Source organism: Bombus flavifrons, chromosome 14 (genome assembly GCF_040668555.2).
Source record: "Bombus flavifrons isolate JBK064 chromosome 14, iyBomFlav1_principal, whole genome shotgun sequence".
NCBI lineage: Eukaryota > Metazoa > Arthropoda > Insecta > Hymenoptera > Apidae > Bombus > Bombus flavifrons.
The window spans coordinates 9,217,429-9,241,874 of NC_138455.1; the positions used below are offsets into that span (position 1 = coordinate 9,217,429).

At 36.0% G+C, this 24,446-nt stretch overlaps 1 protein-coding gene across 5 annotated transcripts in view; it reads right to left on the reverse strand.

Moving 5' to 3' along the window:
* Positions 1–24,446, reverse strand: part of LOC138186873 (QRFP-like peptide receptor) — an 82,114-nt gene that overhangs the window by 13,343 nt on the left and 44,325 nt on the right. For all 5 annotated transcript variants that reach the window (XR_011175027.1, XM_069127139.1, XM_069127137.1 and 2 more), the window contains exons 4-7: positions 13,639–13,760; positions 6,842–6,965; positions 3,679–3,884; positions 224–347 (exon numbers count right to left, since the gene is read on the reverse strand). Coding sequence is in view for 4 of the 5 variants with exons in the window: in XM_069127139.1 (XP_068983240.1) it covers positions 224–347; positions 3,679–3,884; positions 6,842–6,965; positions 13,639–13,760 (576 nt within the window). In the remaining variant the exon portion in view is untranslated. The remainder of the gene's footprint in view (positions 1–223; positions 348–3,678; positions 3,885–6,841; positions 6,966–13,638; positions 13,761–24,446) is intronic.

Here is a 24,446-nt window from a genome sequence, read left to right on the forward strand (position 1 = left end):
GTGATACAACGAATAAAAATAAAGTGCCGTCTAGTCTACCTCTAACACTCGAGTTATTTCATCTCCTCCACCTTGAACGTTAATTCATTCGAGGTACGCGATATCGACCGATCGGTTTGATCTGACCGGTTGCTCTTTAGTCGATAGTACGCAACACATAGATTGGATACGATATTCGACGACAAACGTTTCCATAAATCTGATGTTCAATTACAAATCCTACCTGTCTTATCGTTCGAGATTCCTCTTCGGTCTGGCCATCCTCTCTCTGGGTACGGCGACTATTTCTTACGCTGTGCCTCTGTGTCATTGGTATGGATTCCACATCGACGTTTGTCGGATTCAGTCTGCAACATTCGGGAAAGGAAAAAAGAAAGAACAAAAGAAGTTGGTGATTACAGTAGAAAGTGCGATATATTCCACTTCTATAAATTGTTCCTCGCAGAAAGCATCTTCTCCAGCGGAAAACATCTTCCTTTGCTAAATTTCTCCCTTTCACACGTCCCAGGCATCTTTTACTTGCAAACTATTTTATTTCACTCTTTTGCTAGTGCAATTCCTTTAACCACGATCTTCCTGGCGACACAAAGGTGCTTCGTAACCAGGGAAACGCAGATCGTGCGTGTCTCTACGACCGTTCCGCAACTCAGAATTACCATACCATTCAAGCGTGGCTCTAACGTCGAATCACGAGACCGATAAACCGACACGTATAAACGTAATTCTCCGATAGACACTAAGATACCAGACGGCAAATCGAATCGTGTCGTATCTGCAGTAATCGCTGTACTGCAGACACAATACTCATTCAAGGTAACTTTAAAGAGGATATCGCGAATTATAGTGGAAGCATTCAGTTAATGACTTTAACGTTAAGCGAACGATTAACAGTATCGCAGAAGTCGTTGAAACGAAAGAAATTGCAGTGTGAAAGAGGAGAAGATACAAAGAGGAATTACTTATTTTCTGATGTACTTTTTCCCTTACAGAATTGCAAATTCCAGATATAATAAACAGGTTGACAGGCCAATGAACAGTTGGTAATTTATTGAAGTAGAATTCCATTTATACGAATTATTTCTATTTATCTAAACTCTATTCGTCGGAATGACATTTTACGCAGCCCTCAATTGAAATAGAATTCTCCTTTTATACGAACTCCGTTTATTTCGACGAAATTTTAGTTGTGCAGCGTGCGATTAAAATGAAATCCTGCAGGCTGAGTCCACTTATTTGAACGTAAATTCATATTATGTTTTATAATGAAACTTACTAGATTTGTAATAACACTGTTTTCGATAATACAAATTGCGCTGTCAAAAACGTAAAACAAAATTATTTTTTGGTGTTCACGCGAACGTTTTGTTTCCACGTGTTTCTAATGAGCTCGAAGGATAAAGAACGATGAACAACGACGAATTCACAGCGTTTCGATCCATAAAAGGATACCGTGTCATAAATTGCGATCGAAAACTAGGACTGGCAATGCATCTTCTCAATAGGTTAAACGTTGGACCGAGCTGACAATTTTGTGGAACGAAACAATAGGGTTACTTTGCACTGCAGCTGAATTTTCAAAAGTGGAAACTTTCCAAAGAAATTTTTTCAATTTCTTTTGCGTTTGTTTGGGTCTTTTATTTAAAAGTGAAGTTATTTTCATAAGAATTCTCTGACCGACATAATTGAAAATGCTCTAACATTTTCTGAATCATTATTACATTTAGCTCTTTTTATAAAATTTTTAATTACATCGAAACTTTCTACATGATAATTAAATCGCTTCATTACGGTCTGCTTTCGAATATCTCTGCTGCATATAATCAGGATTTTATATTCCATTGTGATAGACATATTAATAGAAATATGCTGCACTTAACAATGACTCCTTTCTTTGGGGCTTGAAAAAAGATAAACGTTATTCGATGCAGAATTTTTGTCTCGAGGATATAGAACGAAGAGAAATTACCATGCAAATTATCTGTGGAATAAATTTTGTCAAACATTTCATCGTTTTTACAACTCTGCATTGTAAATAAATCATTTAAAAATTATTTCAAGAAAATAATATTTTAACCGGAGTATATTTAAACGCTGAAACAATAGAAAAATTCAGAGGTATTCATACCTCTCATTGACATTTTTTCTTTTTTTTTTTATTTAATATTTCACATTCACAATTTGTCCAATTTGGGCATTTGGTAGAATTTTTTAGCTGTTTGATTATCATGTGGGTGGCTACCCCCAGCGGGGTACCATCTTCGTGTTTGTTAGATTATATCCTTTATGAGATCTACTGGGTGTTTCCTTTTTTTGATTTTTTAAAAATCAAAATACGAGATTGTAAGTGATTCGTAGTATCTTCCTATTAAAAACTGTTCCAATAAGCAATGTATTATATAATGAAAGAGCGAAATTCTTTTTCAATGTTGTTTCCCAAGGCGTAACAGTGGTGCGTCGATATTTCGGAATCAGAAAACTTTCACAATGTTACTCTGCAAAGTGTATTTGCTTTTCTACCGCGGAGAAAATATGTGACAACTGGCACTGACGTGTATAGAAACTTACAGCTGCTTTTAGGCATTCAACAGATAAATTGATACACGAAATGCATAAAGCAGTATGCAGATGAAAAATAGAATGGAGAAAGCTATTACAGAGTCGATCAATTTTTCAATAAATTTATACAAAATTATCATTTTCATTCGTACTCGTGTTCACGTTTGTTTTATATTAAATATTCATCTATGTTCATAGAAAAGAACTGATAAAAAATGACAAGTATAAAATTTCAAGGTCACATGATCATTAATCAATCTATTCCACCATATTTTTGAATAATTGTACAAATATTTCACTATATAAAAATGTAGATAAATATTTACAATTTTATTTTACGTTTCTGATTATACACGTTTCTACGTAGCTGATTTTTAAATGAAATAAATCAAAATACGAAGCTAAATACGAATAAATCAAAAAAAGCTGACTGTGGATTTTAATGCAAGCAAATAAATCTGATGGAAAACGAATGAAAAATAAATACGAGAAAAGTAGTCTGGACATATTTGTTAAAAAATTCTAATGTATAATAAAGAGAGAATAAAGATAAAGACTCTCTAAGTTCCGGAATAAACCTAGCGAAGAATTACATACTGGATGAATCGTAAAACGTTACTAATTTATAAAGCTAAATATGAACCCGAGAAAGGAAAACTTATTTCGATCATGAATCGCTGAATCTGAAAGTGACAGTGAATATATAATAGAACAGCACGGATTAGCATTACAAAGTCAGGAATCAATCGGAGATTTCAATTTTCGATGCGTTCCATTATGGAATATGTAATAAAAGTCAGCATCGATAACGGATCGTACTGTCAGCGAATATTACGTGAATCCTAATCGGTCATCTTTGGCGGAAACGGATCCATAGAAATGCAAATCTTGAAAACTATATTTCATAAGAAGGGATGAATTTTATTAAAATCTATCGCGTTGTTCTGTCGTTCTTTCCTTTTTTTTTCCTTTTTTCATCAATGCTAATAAAACGTCTGAATACCGAAATACACGACTATAGTGTTATGCTATTATAAAGTGACATGCAATTGGACCATTCGATGGAACAAAAATATTATGATTTTTTTATCGAATAAATGGGAAATTTCGTTAGAAACTCACGTGCGACGAGATGTCAGGTGATATCGACGTTTCATAACTCGCCAAATCTCCCAACAAATAGCCGTGTAACAATAGCCCATTACGGTCAGGGGTAACACCAGAACCAGGACCAACATATAAACCTCGTGTGCACGCCATAAAAGTCCAAATTCTGAATCGCGTACGCACCAGTAAGCAATTACCCTCAGTCCAACCTCTTTGTGCGTCTGAAACAGAATTTTACATCGAGTTTTAGTCTTATCTGAACTTGTCGGGGGACAAACAGTTTACATAGTAACCGGAGTTCACATAATAGGGGATTACCCATTTTCCCCATTACCTGGTATACTTCAGTTCAGGTAATAGGAAATCGCGTTTAGATAAGCGAAATCAAGCAGCAAAAATTCAGTCAATCGGGGATTAACTAAAACCTCATTTCGATAAACTGAGTTCTACTGTGATTTTATCTTTATAAAATGTTCGTGGATAGCGTAACGAACAATTATCGAAGGTTTCAATATGATTTCCTTAACGAATTACAAACTACGAACTACGAATTGTGAATTACGAACTGCGAACTATCATCGACGAACATTCTTCTACGTTATATTTTTTTTTTTTTATTTAATATTTCACATTCACAATTTGTCCAATTTGGACATTTGGTAGAATTTTTTAACTGTTTGATTATCATGTGGGTGGCTACCCCCAGTGGGGTACCATCTTCCTGTTTGTTAGGTTATATCTTTTATGCTTCCACGTTATATGAATATAATTTATTTCGTGTGCACTAATACGAATAATTATTACTACAATTATTACCTAGACTTGCGATTATATCCGTCGTTCGATTAGAGCAGCGTCGTACGTCGTGTGTCACGTACTGCGTCGCAGTGTCGACTGTCGAGAAACAGTTGTCGATAGACAGACGCTGGTTAATCCGACCCTCGCCCCGAGGCGGTATTTACATTATTTTTGCAGAAAGATCGTTAGCCTGGTATGCGTCGCACGGCTACATATTATTTTCGTATGAAGCATGTGTTTGTAAATATCAGTAACATTAGTTCAATTATTTACCAATTACAAATTAAACAAGTAACATATTTGTAATTTTCTAATTTAACTTGATAAATTTTCAATGCATGTTCATCCAATAAAGGTTTAAAAGATCTTGAAGAAAACGAAGCAGGTAAAAGAAAGTTTATAAAATGAAAAGTATGAAAAGACATCGTAATTTTACAAAATGAATTTATATTTAATCAGCAGTGAATAAATATTATACTTTATCGTCATAATATGGTAAACAATTTTCACTACAAAAATTACTGAAATTCATAGCATATTAATTTCAAATATTCCTTTATCCTATATCCCAAATTGTATGTCAAACCATAAACCTGAATACCACAGATTCCCTTCACAGAAAGGAACACTTTATCGAACAGGTAGTCGCTCCATGGACTCGGTCTAGCAATCACAAGCTATGTACATACTCGTGAACGTATTCCTCATTCCACTGCTTTATGGCATCGCATAAAGACATTTTATTAAACTATTCGAAATAGGTTTAGAAACGACGATACAATTCTTCACGGTCGTATCGTATGCCATTTTATCGTCACACTCGCCCCATTTATTTTTACTAAACACATGCCCCCATGCGTTATCTCGTGTTCCATTAACTCTTTCGTTCTTTTGTTACCCATAACAGCCTTTTCATAGGGAAACACAAAAATTTCATTATATAGTATAGCATGTCTAGCGTATTCGTATACACGATGTTATATACATAATATTATACACATAATATTTTTTAATACACTGGTCGGTGGAGCTCGACGTTCTTTTTTAACATCTTATAATCTTATATCAGATATATATAATCAGACAGTCTGTAACTTGTAAAATTACTATATATATATATATATATATATATATATATATATATATATATATATATATGTTAAATTTTGACAATGCAAAATATGAAATGCAGTGACAAGAATCATCGAGAAATTCCGGATCAAAGGAATCAGTAGTGAGACCGTTTCTTAGAATGTTAGCAATAACTCGGGTGCAAGAGATAGCACGAAGCATCTCTTGACTGAAGCTGACAGAACACGCGATTTCCCGCGATTTTCCATTTCCCTTATCGATGTTTTGAATTTCTAAAAAAAAATTAGCCCTTTAACGCTCCGATGCACGGATGTTTCTCGCCTTGAAACTTGAAACGAACATGAAACAAACATCAGAGTCGATTTTGTGAGTAACGTTTCCCCGGGCTGCGATCATGCTGCAATCATGCTATGTCATACATATTTGCACGAGCCAGCAATTTCTGTAAATGGAGTATCGGAGATCGAAATTGCAAAAAATCGCTGTTTGCGATTTCTGTCTAGTTTTTTACTTTGATGAACTGCGTGAAAGAGCTTGGATAAAAGGGACTGATAACTGACGCTGGATTTTGCAAGAAGATTGAGCTTTCCATTTTCTCGATTTTCTGGCTTTAGATAGATTTTAGTCGAGGCACGATACGTGATCAAAATTTAGAAAGAAAGTTGACTGAAATCTCACAAGTAAGTTGATCACGATACTTGCGATTAAATTTGTTGCAAGTGCCATGTCGAAGGACAAATTCGTCGAGATAATTTAGTGGACGTTTCTATTGTAAATATTAATTATAATAAACCTGCAAACGTTTATGTAATTCCATATTCTCATAGAGTTATTTAACAGAATATCTATCTGATCTGGAATCTAAAATGAAAATTAATTCTCTTATTAATTTTTATAACGAACCTTCTTCGATCCTAATTTAATATGTTCCTGTATCCTATATAAGCTCTACATAGATCTGCATTTTTTAAATTCGTCATAAAGGCAGAAACGGTCACAGTGTAATTACGAGTCCTACAACTTGTTTCAATGTACTTATTTGCAAAGAACGGTAGTTCTTATGCAGTTAAAAAGTAGCTTAATGCGTTCGGAACGAAGCTGTATGCGGAATGTTTGTACTGCGGAATGTTTGTACTGCAGTACTTAGTTATACTACTTAAAAAACTTATATAAAGGATTTCGCCATTGAATTAAAAATCTCTAATATAAAACGGTGAGCTGATCGCAAGAGACCACGAGCAACAATGTTAATTAAACCATACTCTTTTTAAAGAAAAATAATTCTCACCTGTGTGAAGATCATAGGAATACCGAGAAGGAATGACACCACCCAAGTTGTAATTACTATTTTACGTGCCTGACTTATTGTACAAGTGTACTGCGCCCGCATTGGATGAACTATAGCGTAATATCTGTAACACAGGCAAAATTTTTAATTAATTTGGCAATGTCCTATAAACACACCAGCGTGTGATAAAACAACAGTGGCTACGCGAGATTGCACAGTAGATAAACCCATGAAGTTACATGGACAAAATCAGAACGACGAAATTATTTGAAAATATTCCAGGATTGATATCATATCATTCGAATTCTTCAAATTAATATTTTAAAATGCGTAATTTTCATAGATTGATATTGAGGTAAACAGTGGTACATAAATTGACCCATAAATATAACATAAATTGCTGTTAAAAATATTCAAATATTTCTGTATTTCGCTATTACACGTTCGTAATATTTATCAAGTCTACACATATACCGAAAGAATGTAGAAAATATCGAAAATTCTCGAAAGTGCCGCTTGATGAAATCCTAATTAAATTACATATGTATTCTTGACGAGATCATTATCCTGAAGGATCTTGGACTTATACTCGCACCCATCTTATCGTTTGCGGAGCATTATAAGCATATTACATTGTTGGCTTGGCGAGCTCTTGGTCTCATTATAAGAATGTCCACGTGACGCATGTTATCTTCATTGAGAGGATTCAACGTAGATCCGTAGGTTCTCTTTCCCACAAAATTGGAAATTTCATTCTCATCTCTTGCCATAACTACGACCAGTTGCTAACGCCGCTCGGATTAATTCCTTGTAATACCTATTATCCCTTGGAGCAACGTAGATTCACAGCTGATGCCATATTCGTATATAAAATGGTAAAGCATTACATTAGCTGCCCAGAGGTTCTTCAATTTGTAAAGCTTGCTACTTCATCCGGGACTTACGAGAGTTTCCCAATTTCCCACGCATCGTTATACAGAACCAGTTACGCTCCTAGTAACTGTATTAATCGCGTTTGCAAACATGCTAATATACTCGTCCATCGATTACACTCTTTGTGAGAAAGAACTTGAGAAAAATGTTAGAAACGCAGTGTTATCCCTACCAATGACAATTATTTATTCATTTATATTATTGTATATTTCTTTCTTTGTACCAAAGGCTACCACTCGTACCACAGTAATTTGCTTACTGATGCACTATGTTGGTGACTGGAATTCGAGATATTTGTCAAGCGCATTTTCATGAAGCGACAGACGATTATTGTCGACTGGACGATCTGCCGAGAGGCCCGCTATAATCTTCAATCCCGTGGATTTTATAGGAACCAGGCACCAAAAAGAAAATGAGGAAAGTGACTACGTATAAGAAGAGGAGTCGATAGAACCACGCGAGAAATCACGACGAATGCTTTCTTTTATGGTTACGGTTATTTCTTGACACTGTTCCGCGTTTATCTTCGTTTTTTCCATTTCCTGCCTTCTTCTCATTTTCTTCGCTCGACGCCTATGCAATTAAATGAAAAGCTTCGCGACGATCGTTCGCCTCTCTTCCACATGGCGCAGCTACGAATACAAAGTGGTTCTATATTTCTAGCCTCTCTATCAATCAATTCTCTTGCCCACGACGTTCGGTGCAAACGAATTAAACAGAATCACGCTTGCAGAAGCTACGCTTTCTTCCGTCGCTCGATACCAGCAGCGCGTTGTGCAGAATAACGTCACTTTAGTGGGCGGAACAGTGACGTGATAGTTACGTACCGAATATAAATTTTAGCCTGTTTCGTTACGAAACAAACAGCTGTACCAATGTACAATATTTCATTGAAACTTTATGAAAACTCGAGACCGAATCTGGTCAGGGCTGGAGGAGGAATATACAGGGCAGATTCTGTACTTTATTCACATATACCAAGAAATCTACTTTGGCATGAAATGGACAGATAGATGGAAGCTCCGTGAAGTTTTCACAAGATGATGCGAATAGCGTCAATCATAATAATACAATAAAATGAAATTCTCAATCACGACGCAAGGTAGTACTGTATTTAAGAAGCTGTTTTGAATAGGAAATTTTATATAAATAATGAATTAATTGTATAAAGTATTATGATTTTATACGATAAGGAGAGATGAAATTGTGACATGGACACCATGGACAACTAGTCTATATATGTGGCTCTTTTATGTTATAGGTTTTATACGAAATGAAGAGTATATTTAATATATTTCATGCTAGTCAGATAAAAATACGTTTGATGCACTTTATTAATTTTGGAATTCGGAGAATTTTATGAATAATGGAATTTTTATATCAGAGGCTATACATATATATGTATTACTCCATAATTAGAAATTAAATGGGCTTTTTACATAGCCAACGCAAAATATATTAAATAGAAAGGTACCTGATAATGTACATCATTGAACTAGCTACATATTAGCACTAGAAATAATCTTATCAGTTTCATCACGCAATACACTGTAGATTAGATATTGGCAATTTCTTTGAAAGATCAAAGGGTGATTCATAATTATTTACTATGCTGTTTAACATGCAATCAAACTTTCTCATCAAAAGGGACACTGTATCGATCGACAAGTATAAAAGGTAAAAAGATTTGCGAATAAAATGAAAGTATAGAGTTGTTTTATTTGCGAGAGAGTAATAAATTAATATTTTCTGTTACCTAAAAATTAGAGAAGTTGGAAAATTAAACTTCTGCCAAAGTTGATGGAAATTTCTCGCGAAACGAAACTTTTATTTCACAGCAGACGACACGAAAAGCTTATCCTAATACGGGATTAAACAGTTTTCCATTTTCCATGGTGTTCTAACGGAGAATGACGGGGGTTGTTTAAAGCTGGCGTAAAAACATGACGCGAATGCTCACTCCCACGATGATGTTACTTGTTGAAAATAAATATGATGACTAGTATAAAGATGATTAGAGGCGAATTCGGTTTTAATATACATCGTCAGCGAATCCAACACCAGTGAGTGTTACATTTACAAGTCCAAATAATCCAAAGAAAAATCAATATCTGCGCGTCTGGTTTCCAATATGGATTACCATAAAAAATTCCTGCCATTCGATTTCGATGATTACCAGTTTAATATTCCAAACAGGACAGATGCCTATCTATGTCCTTATAATATAAAAATAAAATCATTTTTCAGAGTGAAACGAGAAAAGATTAGAATCGGAAACACGACGAGAACCCGAAGAACTACAAATTATGTAGTCTACGATAAACATCGTGCAAATCAAAAAATCGTACGTTCTAACACGTTCGACGAGAAAAATATCCAACCTCGAGGACAAAAGTCATCGACAACCCTATACAACGTTATCGCCTAACAGCATCTGTCATGACCATCTACGGAGTTCCTCAGCATCCCTTATATTACCTTCAGAAATATGGACGATTCCTAGGTTTTATCTGTTTCCTTTCCATACAAAGGGCGAGATAAACAATAAGAAGCAACCGTCGATAGGCTCAACGGTGTGGAAGAAAGACAGGCGACGATAAGGCGATTCAATTTCCCCTAGAATGAAATAAATTTTAAGCATGACTGCGCGTTGGGAGAAAGCTGTTGGATTACGTGTATAGGTCTATCTTATTGGGTCCTTTATGGAAAGGGAACGTGAGCTGCGAGATGAAACAGCTTCCGTCGAGAGATCGTACACAACGTGTAAATGTTATCTATCAATTTTTTCTGTCCTTTCGAGGTGACGTTTATATGTAATTTACATATATCTTCAAGTTAGTACACACTTTTATAGATGATTTTCCTACTATATATTTTTTATCGTATCGATTACAGTCATCTATTTCGATAGAAGAATATTTGTAACAAAACATTCAAGACTTCAAAAATATCTTTAACTGCAGAAACGTACTCGTTTAATGGTTCGTCTTTTCTAGCCTTGTAAGTGATTTATCTTGACAGAGCTATAACAGTGAAACGTAATAAAAGTAATTAAATCCACTATCTAACCTTTACTACTTCTATCGTGTAAGATCGTTTCTTTCAGTTTAAAACACGTAGACAAGCTACCGAGGGCGAATATGTATGTATTCAAGGTAACTTTACAAATACACCTTGAAGAACCTGTTAATTTATCGATTAACCATTTCTAGCGGTTACGTGACTGATTTATCTTAAAAAATGTATTAGCAGTAAAACGTGTTGCGGCTAATTAAATCTACCTTCGTCTCTGACTATGAACAAACACCGTTCCTTCCACTCTATAAAATTCTTATTCCTTAATTATTTTTTATTCCTAACGTCGCGTACAAATCGAAGGAATATACTTGAAGAAAAATAAATTGCATCGCCATTTTCACCAATACGATTGTATTTGATTGTATTGGAATTAATGGATTCGCAATCCTGTTATTTTTCACACAAACTATGTAAAACCAGGAAAAAGCTCTCACGGCTTGCATTTAATCCTACGTTTTCTAGTCGTCGGACGACGGATGATTTCGCTGTTACGAAGCTTGATAAAAGTTTAATAAGACACGCGGGTAACTTTTTCGCGAAGAAAGAGAAGAAAAGGGAAAAAGAATCGCAATCCCTAGTGGGCCGCAATCCGATCTGAAATGAAAGGGAGAATTTATGACTACTCGCCTGCTAACTGTCTTCGAAGGGTGTTGAAAGAAAAGGGCGAAGCAAATTCCCTGCGAATTTCCGGATCACTCGTCGAAATCCTGTATTCTTCCGCATCGAGAAATCGGATGGAAAAGGATAAGGGAGAGAATTTTAAGATGACTTCTATACCGATTAAAATCCAACGTATATACATATGTAAATTGAACGATAATGAGAGCGTGTTAATAATTGTGGAAATCGTGTTTCCAAACATAAGATACAGAGCTTATGCTCGGAGATTATTTTAATGTAAATCGTGCTGCGAAATGTTAATGAGTTATTTTAAGCATTTATTGCGTTCTCGGAGGAAAACCCGGCGATTATTTAATATTTTAGTTGGAGCTAATCCAGGGCGACGTGTTGGAATTGCTATTAACATCTGTCGCGAGGTTCGATCGTCAAAGTGAAATAACATGAACGTGTATTATTCTCCCAGAAGGAAGCTGAGTGCAGAATAATTTTATTATCTTACTTTTGGCGACGTTTTTTCCCATTTTACAGTATTTTTACTGACGAGTTATGATAAACGAGTAACATACAAGATACAAAGATAGTGATACAAAGACTCGACGGATACATTTAATTTAATTTCTAAATAGAGCATTTAAATGACAATCTCTTGAAACGATTGACATCCACGATACATTGGCCACTTCCATAAATGAAAAAGTAGAGAAAGCTAAGAACTTAACAAGCATTGCATTTCGTAACTTTTTCTTGAAATTTCTTTTCGCTTGTGTTATCTTCTTACGAAAAATATACTTGAAAAAAGTAAGAAGGTCTTTACAGTTTCTTAAAAACCAAAGATTAATCTTGTAGCTTAATACGTTATGACATTAAGACAGTTGTAAAAAAGTGAAGTTGACCAGTTTTACATCGGACAGGTTCATATTTGTTTATCTTTATTTTCTCCTGGAACATATTACATAGGTACAAAGAAGGAACGATAAGGGAAGGGAAGGTCGGAAAAATATGAGTTTCCGATCGATTTATCTCGCGCAACATCCAATAAAGGAACCCACCTATGCATTTTTTTCATAATCTAGGATGCTTTATCACTTTTGTGTCGACCTTTCCCACTCGTCAAACTTTCTCCTCCTATCTCCGTTGTAATCATTATCGATCATTATCCACGTTGAATCTATCAATCACAAAGTACAGGCTGGTTCGCGAAATTTAATATAATTCACGCGTATCGTTAATCGCAAGAGAGAAGAATTCTCAGAATGCGAGGACACGAAGGTCAATACGGTCTCGCGATAAAATTACACCGTGAGATGGAACGAATTTGGCTGGTCCCTCGTGAAACGAATTTTTTCGTGTTTCATAGACAGAAAACGTACTATCCACGGGAAGCTACAGCTGTTCCTAAATAAATTGAATTTAAGAGAGCTCGTTTAAGTGCATCAATTAAACGAAACTACGCTTCTCGAGCGCACGACGACGGAGCTGCGTTGAATAATTTCCCAACTTTTAATCTCTGAACAGTCGGTTCCCTTTAAGATTAAAGCGCCGTGAATTTTTTGGCGCCTGAACATTTGAAAGTAGAACAGGAAGTTGCGTGGTTTTATTGAAAAATGTATACGTCTATATTCTATTATATTTAGACGAAATTTTCGCGATAATTATTTTGCTTCGTTCTGACGCGATAATCTATCGATTCTAAAAATTAGATCGCGAACGTTCACGCGCTTATAAGGAATTTAAAGTTACAAAAATGCATAGAATGCAAAACTATATAAAATAGTTATAACGCACAGCGAACCAAGTCTCTGCTTTAATTGTATTCACAGAAACATGAATATGCATGAACATCTATACTCTAATAATCACTATACACTATAAAATACACTACTGCAATTAACCTAAATCAAACGACGAGATTAGGAGGGTTGAGAATTAAATTAACCATTATTATTCAAATTTATCTTCGAGATTGCGGTATTATTTGCATTTGCTTGTCTAATACCGTTAATTCAATATAGTGGTAAATTAATATTCCAAATTAATAATTAGAGGAAAGACATCGCTAACCATTTTTCAATTTTTATTTCAACACGCGACACGGTTTAAGAAGACGTGCAGAAAATAGGAGGAAAATACAACGGAGCCAGGGAAGGTAATAACGTCAGGTTTACCTTTCTATCGACATTGCGGTTAACGTGACGACCGAGCAAATAGCCGAGACGCTCTGCATATAATGCACCGACTTGCATAGAAACAGGCCCATCGTCCACGTGTAGGAGAACAGCTTGGCCACCTGCAACAAATCCATTCGCGTCTTGTCAGGTTGAATCGTTCCAACACCCCTCGGAACCATATTTTCCTTTTTATTACACAAGTAAACTACGAACGCGGTTGAACCTCTCAGGAAATACGGAAATATATTCAAATGAAAACGTAACATTGAAATTTTATACGGATTTATCGCAAGGAGATGAATCCGCAAAAAAAAAAAAAAAAAGAAATTGAAGCATGAAATATAGAAAGACTAAAAAATGAATTTGTAAAAGTGTTTGAGCGTAAAACTTAGATCGTAATGTACAGAGAAATAACGAAAGAATAAATCTGTGAAAAACATTTAAGCGTAAAATAAAGGGGAATCACAAAAGATAAATCTGTAAAAAAGATTTAAGCGTAAAATACAGAGAAATTTACGCGACAACTGTCTTGATTTTTCCTTTCAGACGCAATTTAAAGTTTCTGAAGAGAGGTCGGAAAACAATACCGGCGCAAGAACAAAAATCATGCAGAACAATGAGCGTGTGTATTGAAACGGATGAAAAAGGGTCCAGGGTGAAATAAAAGAACTCGAGGGAAACATTTTCGTTCGTCGGAACGAGACGTAGTCGCTGTTCTTCGCAAAAACGTGTTTAATCAACCCCTTTCACAGGGTTTTCTTCTTTTACTCAAAGAAGATAGACTTTATTGAAGCACGCTCTTTGAAGCCGTTAATGAGCGTGAAACGCACGTCGCCAGAAGGAAATTCCTCGTTTTAGAACCAAAATGCGTGACGGTGGAGTGGTCATTTAGAGACGTTCGCCAGTCTCGCAATTACGAAAACAGTGTTCGAAAATGAAAATTGTCCTTGAATAATTATGATGGACTACGATGAACTAGAAATGTACTATCGTGGTGAATAACGAGCGGTAATTGTTCGAACTATGCCATTGTGTTTCTTTCGCTAATTAGAAAACAAACAATTTTCTTTTCGTTGACATATATACATATTAAGCAATTTTTTATTCAAACGATCATTTTAACAGTAATTGGCCGTTACATAGACTCGATTTTTACCAATTATTTATCGAAGAGAAGAAACGTTGTTAAAAATCGAGGCTTTTATTTTTAATCTTCAAAGCATAAATATACGTTTATCAGTATTCAAAGTTATACTCTAAACAATCATTGATATTCTCTTCTTGAATCTCTAGAACTAATGTTCTCACATTCTTGGAAGACGAAAATTTCGAAGAAATGAATGTTCCTTAATCTTTTGCATTAACTTGATCCTTTTGCATTTTTCATGCTACTAATATGTCAATCCTCGAGCTGGAAAAAAATAAACTTAGAACACGAACGTGTCAGTAATTTAGTTAAAACTTCTAGAATAGAATCGTCATCGAAATTTTATGGATTAAGAACAACAAAGATCTTTGACGACTCGGATGACGTTTTTGTAAAGTACGTGGTTAAAAGTTCGTCCTTTTCTTGAACTATGCATTTTTCCATGTAATTTTCACTTTAACTTTTACTGCAAATTCCACGTTTCAATCATCGGTAATTTCAGCGCTAAATAGACGAGTCTCGCTTTTACTTAGCTCAACTGCGAAAATTCTAATTAGTGAGCCGGCGAATCGAGGCAAAGATAAGAAGCTGATCTCCATTGCCTCAGTTAATTACGTATTCTTCGACGTAACTTTCGTTTTAACTAATTTACTAGAAATTTCACACTTCAGTCGTCGGTAGTCCTCAGCGCTGAAACACGTGAATCTCGTTTTTGCTTCACTCGACTATGAAAAGCCCAACCAGAGAACTGGCGAATCGCGACGGAGATAAGAAAACGCAAGAAGAAGCTGATCTCAATTGCTCCAGTTGAGCTGCCGCTTAGTGCCAAGTTGTAAAATGATCCAACCAACATCAACCGGAATTCACGAGTTGAATTAACCAACTTATTATCTAAGACCTCCTTACACGGATCGAAAGAAGCTCGTCTAAATTTTAACAAGTCGAACGAAATGATTGGATCGATCGGTTCTGATCGTTCGTCGATGGCTGGCTGTCGGTGGATGGATGGGTGGCTGTCGGAAAAGTCGCTAAGTTACTTCGAAGGAGGGAAACGAAAGGAAAGGAGATACCTTTAAGTCATTTGCGAAGAAAGGGGAATTGAGAACGAAGTTTCAATGAGAGCAATCAACTCGAACAGATAACAAGGTATTTTTGGCGTAGAATAGGAGGCGGTGGTTAAAAGCACGGTTGAAAATTTCCGGCACAGTTGCAGCAACTATTTCGAAGGAATAATTAAATGCTACATAACGACCGGAGATAAAAGAACTGACTGTCCTGTGTTGAAAAAGCTCCATGTTGAATTGCACCTGACCGAGTCACGAGACACGAGTTGCTTCGTGCCTCTGATATTCCGCATGATTTAATTATGAAGCATTCGTGCAGTAATTGCATCTCTTTGCAAAATTACGTATTTTTAAAAACCTGATTAAATTATACTCGGTCATGGAGCACATGGTTTTGATTAAACTCGTTCCCATTAGAAGTGTCTTTTTTTTATCGAATCTAATCTCTGTCCATCCGGGATCATCCTGGGATCAACCAGCAATTTTCTTGTCGCGAGTAATCGTATTACAGACCAGCTGCGTTCAATTACCGCGATCTACTAAACTTTACATTAACTGCATTAATTACAATTAGCGTCACTACGCGCTGTAGAAATGCTTGTGCAATTTTTCATCCAGCAATCATAGCTGACTCTCTTGTTTCTGCGAATTCCTCGATCGAAACGATCCGCAAGTAAACTCGATCTTTTTCTCAATTCTCTTTCAGTTTCATACTGAAACGGATCCCGACATCTGCTTTCGACAACTCTCTTTTATTCACACGGTCGAATGTATTGGTCGAGTAGAGAGAGTGTTTTAACAGAGTCAGCGAAAGCGTTTCGGTTATAGGATTCCATCCGGAATCATTAAATAAACTTCACTTTCTATGTATCGTTTAAGGTTTCAATTTTATGGTTTAAAAATACCGATGGTTTCTAAATGTATATCTATGATCATTTAAAATTGTTTACCCCAGAATATTAAACAAAATTTTTTAACCATTTTTAAATCTTTCTATTCTTCCAAATCTAAGGAATAGGATAAAATATGCAAAAGAGTATTTTTCTCATCTGAGATAAATAATCTTAGTCGAGAAGGATTACAAGAGTGATAAAATAGGAATTCTCATTACTATTATTATTATTATTATTAATTTTACTTTATGACTACTCATGATTACCAAGTGATTTCGTCAATAGTACGGATTTCTATTAATATTCATTTAACCCAAAGGATTCCATTATTATTACCATTCTACGACAATATCGTAAAAGACTCTGCTCCAGATTTCTCTCGCAAGGTTCCATGGTACCTCAAGGTACCTTATTTGCATAATTTCGGAAGTAAATCATCCAGATGCTGTACAATTTAAAAAATGTAAAAGTCGTGGCTCGTGATTACGCACAATTTAAAGATTCGAAGATTCAAGTCTCGAATCTACTGGAATTTAGGGGTCAGAAAATCTATGCTAACTAGATTCAGAAATTTATATGATCCGCAGCGCTATAGAATCTGAAGAATCCAAAAAAACCTCAGCTTCTGATCGCGGGGTATAAAGATATAGAGATTCAAGCTTCGAAATCTTCGAGCTTTGGAAATCGAAAAATCTATACTCCCGACAAACCGATTTAAATAGAAAATGCAAAAGTTATTCAAGAGTATGCGAAAGGAAAGAAAGAAGTACAAGAACGCAAGATCATTCTATTCCGTACGTGGCCCTGTTCTCGATGTAACTGAATCAAAGAAAAGTGAGATGGTTTCCCACTCGGACTAACAACAAGTCGCTTAGCCAGTCTGTCGAAATCTTCTTCGAGAAGCATTCTTGTATTAAATTTCTAATGTGCTCGACTAAACAGGAGCTGCTTTAGATCGAATTAAGTGTAGACCGAAGTCCAGCAGAAGCTCGATGGAAACGAAGTTTTAGTATAGGAATTTCATTCGTGATTTCCGATCTCCTCGAATTTTCAATTCCGTCTCCGGCGTCGAACGATGGCGTATCGAACTACAAAGCTATGGCGGAGACTTCGCAACTTTCACCATTGCGCAACGTACTAAATGTTTAATAAGATTTTGGACTTTATCGAGGTGCGTATAACGGAGCGAGTTGCAGGAAACATACCGGCGCAGTTGCGCGTCGAATAACGAAATTATTCCTGCGCTTTTGAACGCGCGTACAACCCGTTTCAATGCTCTCTACGAATACATCTCTGATTGAAATCGAACCTGCTTCGATATGTTTGAGCGTGAGAGAATTTTCAATGAAACGCGACTTTAAACGACACGCAGGACGACCATACGAACGCATATAAGAGAAACGGGCACGTTAAAAGCTTTGGCTTCAATGAAATTGAAAAAAGAAACGCGTAATGAGAAACGCTTCGTCGCGAATATTTGTTGCGGCAATTCTGGTTTATTACGAGCAAGTGGCGGGATTAGTAAAATTGTTATGGAATGGCGGACAGTTAGTACGTTAAAAGAATAACTGAGTTCTTGTGATAGGTATCATAAAAAGTACAAACAGTATTTACAAAAATTATCGGCATACCATTGTACGGTAGAACTCCATTTATATGAAGTTCGCGTTCATATAAGTGAATTCCACAAACACTTAAACTCACTTAATCGAGGATTGATTAAAACTTCGTTCAAATAAATGCGGTTCTATTTACGTGTCAGTTAATCAGCTGCAAATATATTAAATTTCGTATTATTATTATTTCTTCTAATAATACTCTCATATTCTACCCTATTTTTATTTCACCAGAGAAATTAACAATCGAATTTAGCCTTCAAATTTAAGAGACAACAAAATTAGTTCGAACAGTACTACAAAACAAACCGTGCACATCTGGACTAATATTTTAAATACAACAGTGCAATAAATAAGCTTTCATGTATCGAAAATATTTTCCATCTCGTTATAAATTGCGCTTCGGCAGCGGTACGAACATCCAACTGATGCACCGTGTCGATTTCACAAGCAGCCAGTTCAATCCAATAAAGTAATTTCACTATGAAATTCCGTGTCTGACGACGAAATATTTGCGATCATTCCCAGGACAGTTGCAACGACTGACATTTAATTTATATTGTGCCCTGCATAGTCGAGCAACAATCAATAACGACTTTAATTAGAATGTTAGAGTCGCGATTCGTTTAAGAACGAACCGAGACGCAACTGTTTCTACACTCACTAAATTAATGCCACCTGATAATTGCTTAATCCGCTACCAATCAAGCTGCTAACGCATTAAGAACGCTCGTTAATTTCATCCACTAAATATTTGGATTCAGTTTCCAACACGTGTCATGTCACTATCAACAGGAAGTATGAAATATTGTACGAGAGATGATTATACACAGTATGGAAATTTTGTAGACGGTAAATCATAGTTCATTATAATGACAAATGAGCAAATGTATGGTGACTGCTATAAATTAATCCAATACCTTTAACACGATTAGAGGATTAAACGATTCTGTCGACTCTTTCTTTACGTACGACACTCTAAAGACTCTCGACACAATGATTCGTCAACATCCCACGTTATATCGTATGAAAAATCGTTTTCTTCGCCTTTTTCACTTTAGTACGTTCTGAACGCAAGCCAATCCCCTTTCAAGATCGAATACACTCAACTGGTGGCTTTTCTTGATAGATCTAGTTTCTTGCCTTTGTCGACTGTTTCTTTCGCAACCTTCGCTCAAGGTTAATACGCACCATTATATAAATAAAACAAAAATTGAGTGACCTTATCCGTTAATTAAGAATACTTTAATTAAGAATGCAGAGAAATAACGAAGCGAGTAATCAATTTATACCATTAACAATGTTAATAACATTTTATCAAAGATGCGTGAATATAATGCAATGAGAATTGCATGTCAACTAGCAATTGTCAGCCAGTTTTTAATTAATTTCATTCAATAAACACTGAATAAGACCGATAAACGATTGATCAGTTACAAAAGAATGCAAAATGATACACTGCCGGTTATAAATATTAGGATATAAAATATATCTATTTAGTACAAAGTGGATGCTTTTCGTTTTCTATTTAATCATTTTACTATAAATCTGTTATTTTATCCGCTTCGTATCTGCCTTATAATATTAGGCACCAAATAGATATAATTAGAATTTTCCAATAAATGTAACGAGTGAAGTATCAATAATACTTATGGCCACCGGTACACATCTGCATTGTAAATTATTCTAATACTCAATTAAGTTAACCTCACGCTCATTATTCCACGTCATTATTTCATCGCGTTGTTACCTCCGTCATTAAACGTACACGGGTTGGCTAACTCACAAGAGCTAGAGATCGATATATTCGCGATGGTATGCTATGCCTTTTGTATCCTTTAAACGGACGAGCTATCCTGTTGGCTGTTGCGCAATCCTCCCTGCGTGGGGCATTCGTTCGTGTAAGCAGGTTCCAGGCGGAAGAATCGACGTACAATACGGACGTCCAGGTGAATAAATAAAGGTAATGCGAGACCATCGATCAGTCGGTGCAATCTTGCAAAGCTGTTACCGGCTGAAACTCGAGATTCCCGTCACGAAATGAAAATTGCATCAGTTTGTTGTTGTATCGTACGCTGTAAGTGATTTATCGGTGCATTATAGAAAACCTGTGGCTGTAAAGTAAAATGAACGTGAAAGTGATAAAAGCTCGGTTTAGTGGGAAACTTATGGCCACGATTCGTCCTGAATTTATTCTACGAATCAAACATATCGAAATAGAAGAAAATTCTTGAAACCTCGTCACCCTGTACGCTTCCCGTGTACATCGTGAAAACGAACAGAACTGAGATCGAGGGAAAAGATTTTTATGGTTTCCATGCTTGATTAAGGGGAATGAAATTGTAAAATTGAGCGAAAACTCACTTGCAAACGAAGTAGACGAGCGAAAAGCATAATGAAACAAGCAGAACACTGACCACCACCTATTATTTATTAATCCATTAAATGAATTCTACGTTCTATTATATCGCAAAATGCAAACTTTGTTACCAACTGCTATCGCGTTAGGTGATAATTAATTGTTTGAACGCTCTCCTTGTGGCTTGTTCGTGAAACACACGAATCGTTTGTAACGATTGATTAACTCTGTTACGATCATCGAACTTTTATATTCCAATCCTGCTTTCGTCTATATATATCTACATATATACATACGTAAATTTTACGAGTGTATGCATTGTAGTCTTCGGGCGTTTCATTTATCGGAAAATGCTGCTCCTATCTGAATGGGCATCTGGTGTAAGTCACGACCTAAAAGCGAAGTGAAACGAGGGAAAAGGGGAAAGTAGCGCACGCCATATGATAACTCGAACACGAAATGTGGTAGCAAAGTTGACGAGCAACTTCAAGTTTGTCGTGCAACTTTTTTAAAGCTAGCTGAACGAAGTTACGTAGGCGTTATGCTGACACGGGCATGACAAAGCAGCAGGAAGTGGCTAAAAACGGATCCTCTGTTCGTAAACAACTCTCAACTAATAATAATTTCTCTTCAGCTTCGTGTTATTCGCGGTTCTTCTTTCGCGAACTTATAAACTCCCCCGAGAGTCCGATCGCATCGACCACGAATTACGAAGCTATAGGATCAGAGGAAAGTTCCAAAGTAGCTGAATCATTTTGACACTACGTATCTAGCCAAAATATAGAGCTTTTAGCTCGTTGACAAGCCAATGACACGCTGTGAAATATTTGTCAATTTTTTAGACGACAGAAATTCAAGAATATTTTGATACTTTAATGACACTCTCTCGTAACGCTCACGTAATTCGTGTGTACGTGTGTGTGTGTGTGTGTGTTTTAATAACTATTTATTTACCCAGGAAACGATTATACTTAAAACAAAAAATTTATTATTGCCTGACGTTTAGATAAGATATATGTGAACGGGGACTCAAAGGGTGATATCTAAAATTCTTAAAATACCCGAAGCAAGATCTAATTCTAGATTGTAGTAACATATATAGCATATATAGTTTGCAGATAAAAATAAAAACAGGGCAAATTTTTGTTACAACCCGATGTATCCGAAAATTATCACCAATTTTATATTTGCCCCCTTAAATTTAAGCCTTCTTTAAAATATTCAATAAAAAAGTTTTAATTCTGTTAGGTTATAACTTATAATTATCTCCGTTTTCTGCGATCGTAGAAAAAGATAAAAACACAAATTTATGTAACAGTCCTATATATGCTCTAAACTTATTGTCGTTTTTATACTTTTCCATAAATTTCATTTTTACCCCTATTGTCGTTTAATGTCCTCGCGAGATCGAAAATCGTTGATAAAGTTAGCAATAAAGACTGCTAGATATCCAGGCAACTAAAGCTTTACCAGATAAATGCCCAGAAGTGAGTATTGTGGTGTGCAATCGAGCGGCGAAAATGTTCGTGAGAATTTCGAGGAGACTGGCGTCAGGTTCCGCTCGGGAAAATCCGACGCGATAACATCGGAGTTTCACTCTGGCAATTCCCTTTAACGAAGTGACGAATTTCTTATGGAGAATGAGCTCACCGACGCCAGGGCACTCTGCAAATTGCAAATTGCCTTGGTTTGTTGCCCGTGAAATTGTCGCTTTCCCTTCGAAACGTCGCGCTCTAAACTGCAAACACAAATTTTTGGATCCCCGCGAGATTACCACGAATGCCATGGAAATTTTTCCGCTATTTCCCCGTGATACGCGACATTCTTCCGCCACGAATTGTACTTCAGATTCAACTTCGTCACTTTATCTTCTCTGAAGTGTCATGCCTGAATTATGCAAACTTCGCTACCGCCAGAGGGAGAAAAATCCCTTTCTATTTTTAAAACAATAGTAAAGAAAATCTTACGGGACCTCTTCTGAGAATTCAATTAATGAAACGTATTTCTACGATGTTAACGCAAAATATTGACAACTCGCAAACACTAGAAGCTGCTGCAATTTCATGAAATAGCGGAACGAAACAACGTCGATGTAATTTCCTGCCACGCCAGTTTTATGTATTTTGTCCTGACGACGGTAGATTGAAATTAATAATTAATTTTTGGAAAAAAATATTCTATCGTATTTGCGCACTTCTTTTTGGCAACGTCATCTACATCAATCGCGTGAAAAATTTTTCGTACTAATGAAAATCGTAACCTGAATCACCGGTGACTACCAAGTGGGTCAACAAGTTAAGAAGCTTGAAGTTTCGTTCTACAATTTATGTGCATCTATCCAATTTCCAGCGAAATACGTATAGTAAACTGTATACCTGTTCGAAGGAAGATAAACGAACGCCAATTGTTAATTCGAGTGTGATAAATACATCTTCTTTCGCTTTATCGACTTCGTCACCGAAATTTATCACGACAAGTGTCGTTCATACGCTGTCATTTTACAATTCGTCATTATGAATTCTGTCACAATAACTCATGTATTTAATCGGAAATCAAAATATTAAAATATACCGTTTCTGTCGCGTTGTAATCGTTACAAAGATGAATAGGATAAATTAGAGATGAAAATTGGAAGGATTTAAAAGCCAGTTCCGATTTTTCGAGAAAAACATGTTGAAGGCAATATATGTTCTTTCACTCGTTATATTACATTTCCCCTTTATCCATCATCCATTTGACAACGATAACAAACAAGAGATAATAACATGAAAATGCGTAATTAATCCTGCCACGCTCGATGTTACGTATACGCTAGATTGTACCGTAACAAACAAATTATTAACTAAATACACGATAAATATACAGTCAGTTGCAAAAGTTTGCGTACATATTATCGAATTTGAAGAGTACTCTGTATATTTATCTTGATATCAAAATGCGTATATTTTACACCAGTATATATAGAACAGTTATATATTATAAAATAATATCTACACTCAGCATAAAATGTCTCCGAATTCGCTCAGTATATCGACGAATTTTCAGCAGGAATTTAAAAATTACAGGACACTTAATTCGTAAAACTCTTAGTACGAAATTACAGGCAAAATTAGGAAATTTACACGGTATTTGTTAACAGAAATGTCGAATTACATCATGAATATTTGTTCTTCTAGTTATGGTTCAAGTTTTGTCCACAGTGTACATACCACGTTTTCCTAGCAGAAACATCAGAGAAACTATGATTCCATTATCGATAATTGATAAAAAGAAATATATCTCTATAATATGGAGCCCAAAACGGGTTTGGTCCTAGAAAGGTACGCTTTTTGTATCGTTAAATTTTGTACACAGGTATCGGATAAGGGAAAACAGTTTTTGCGACGACAAATTCGAAAAACCGCTGCGTCCCCATTTACACCGCTTGTGACTGATGCAATCAAGCTCTACTTTCACTGAGAACATCGTTAGGCTACCCTCGGACAATCAATATATTACCAATATTACAAGGTTCTGTGGTGGCACTCGACAACAAATACCGCCACTCGACACTAACTTCTACCGGACGACGGTAGCGCAGTGGTTAGTAGCGCCTTAGGTTACGAACATTCTTCGGGAACCCGGGTTCGAATCCCGACGCCCGTAGTCCGATTTTTCTTCCATGGCACCTAAATGAGAAGAAAGCAGCAGTAGCTTATAGCGACGTCTACATCTTCAGCCAGCAGC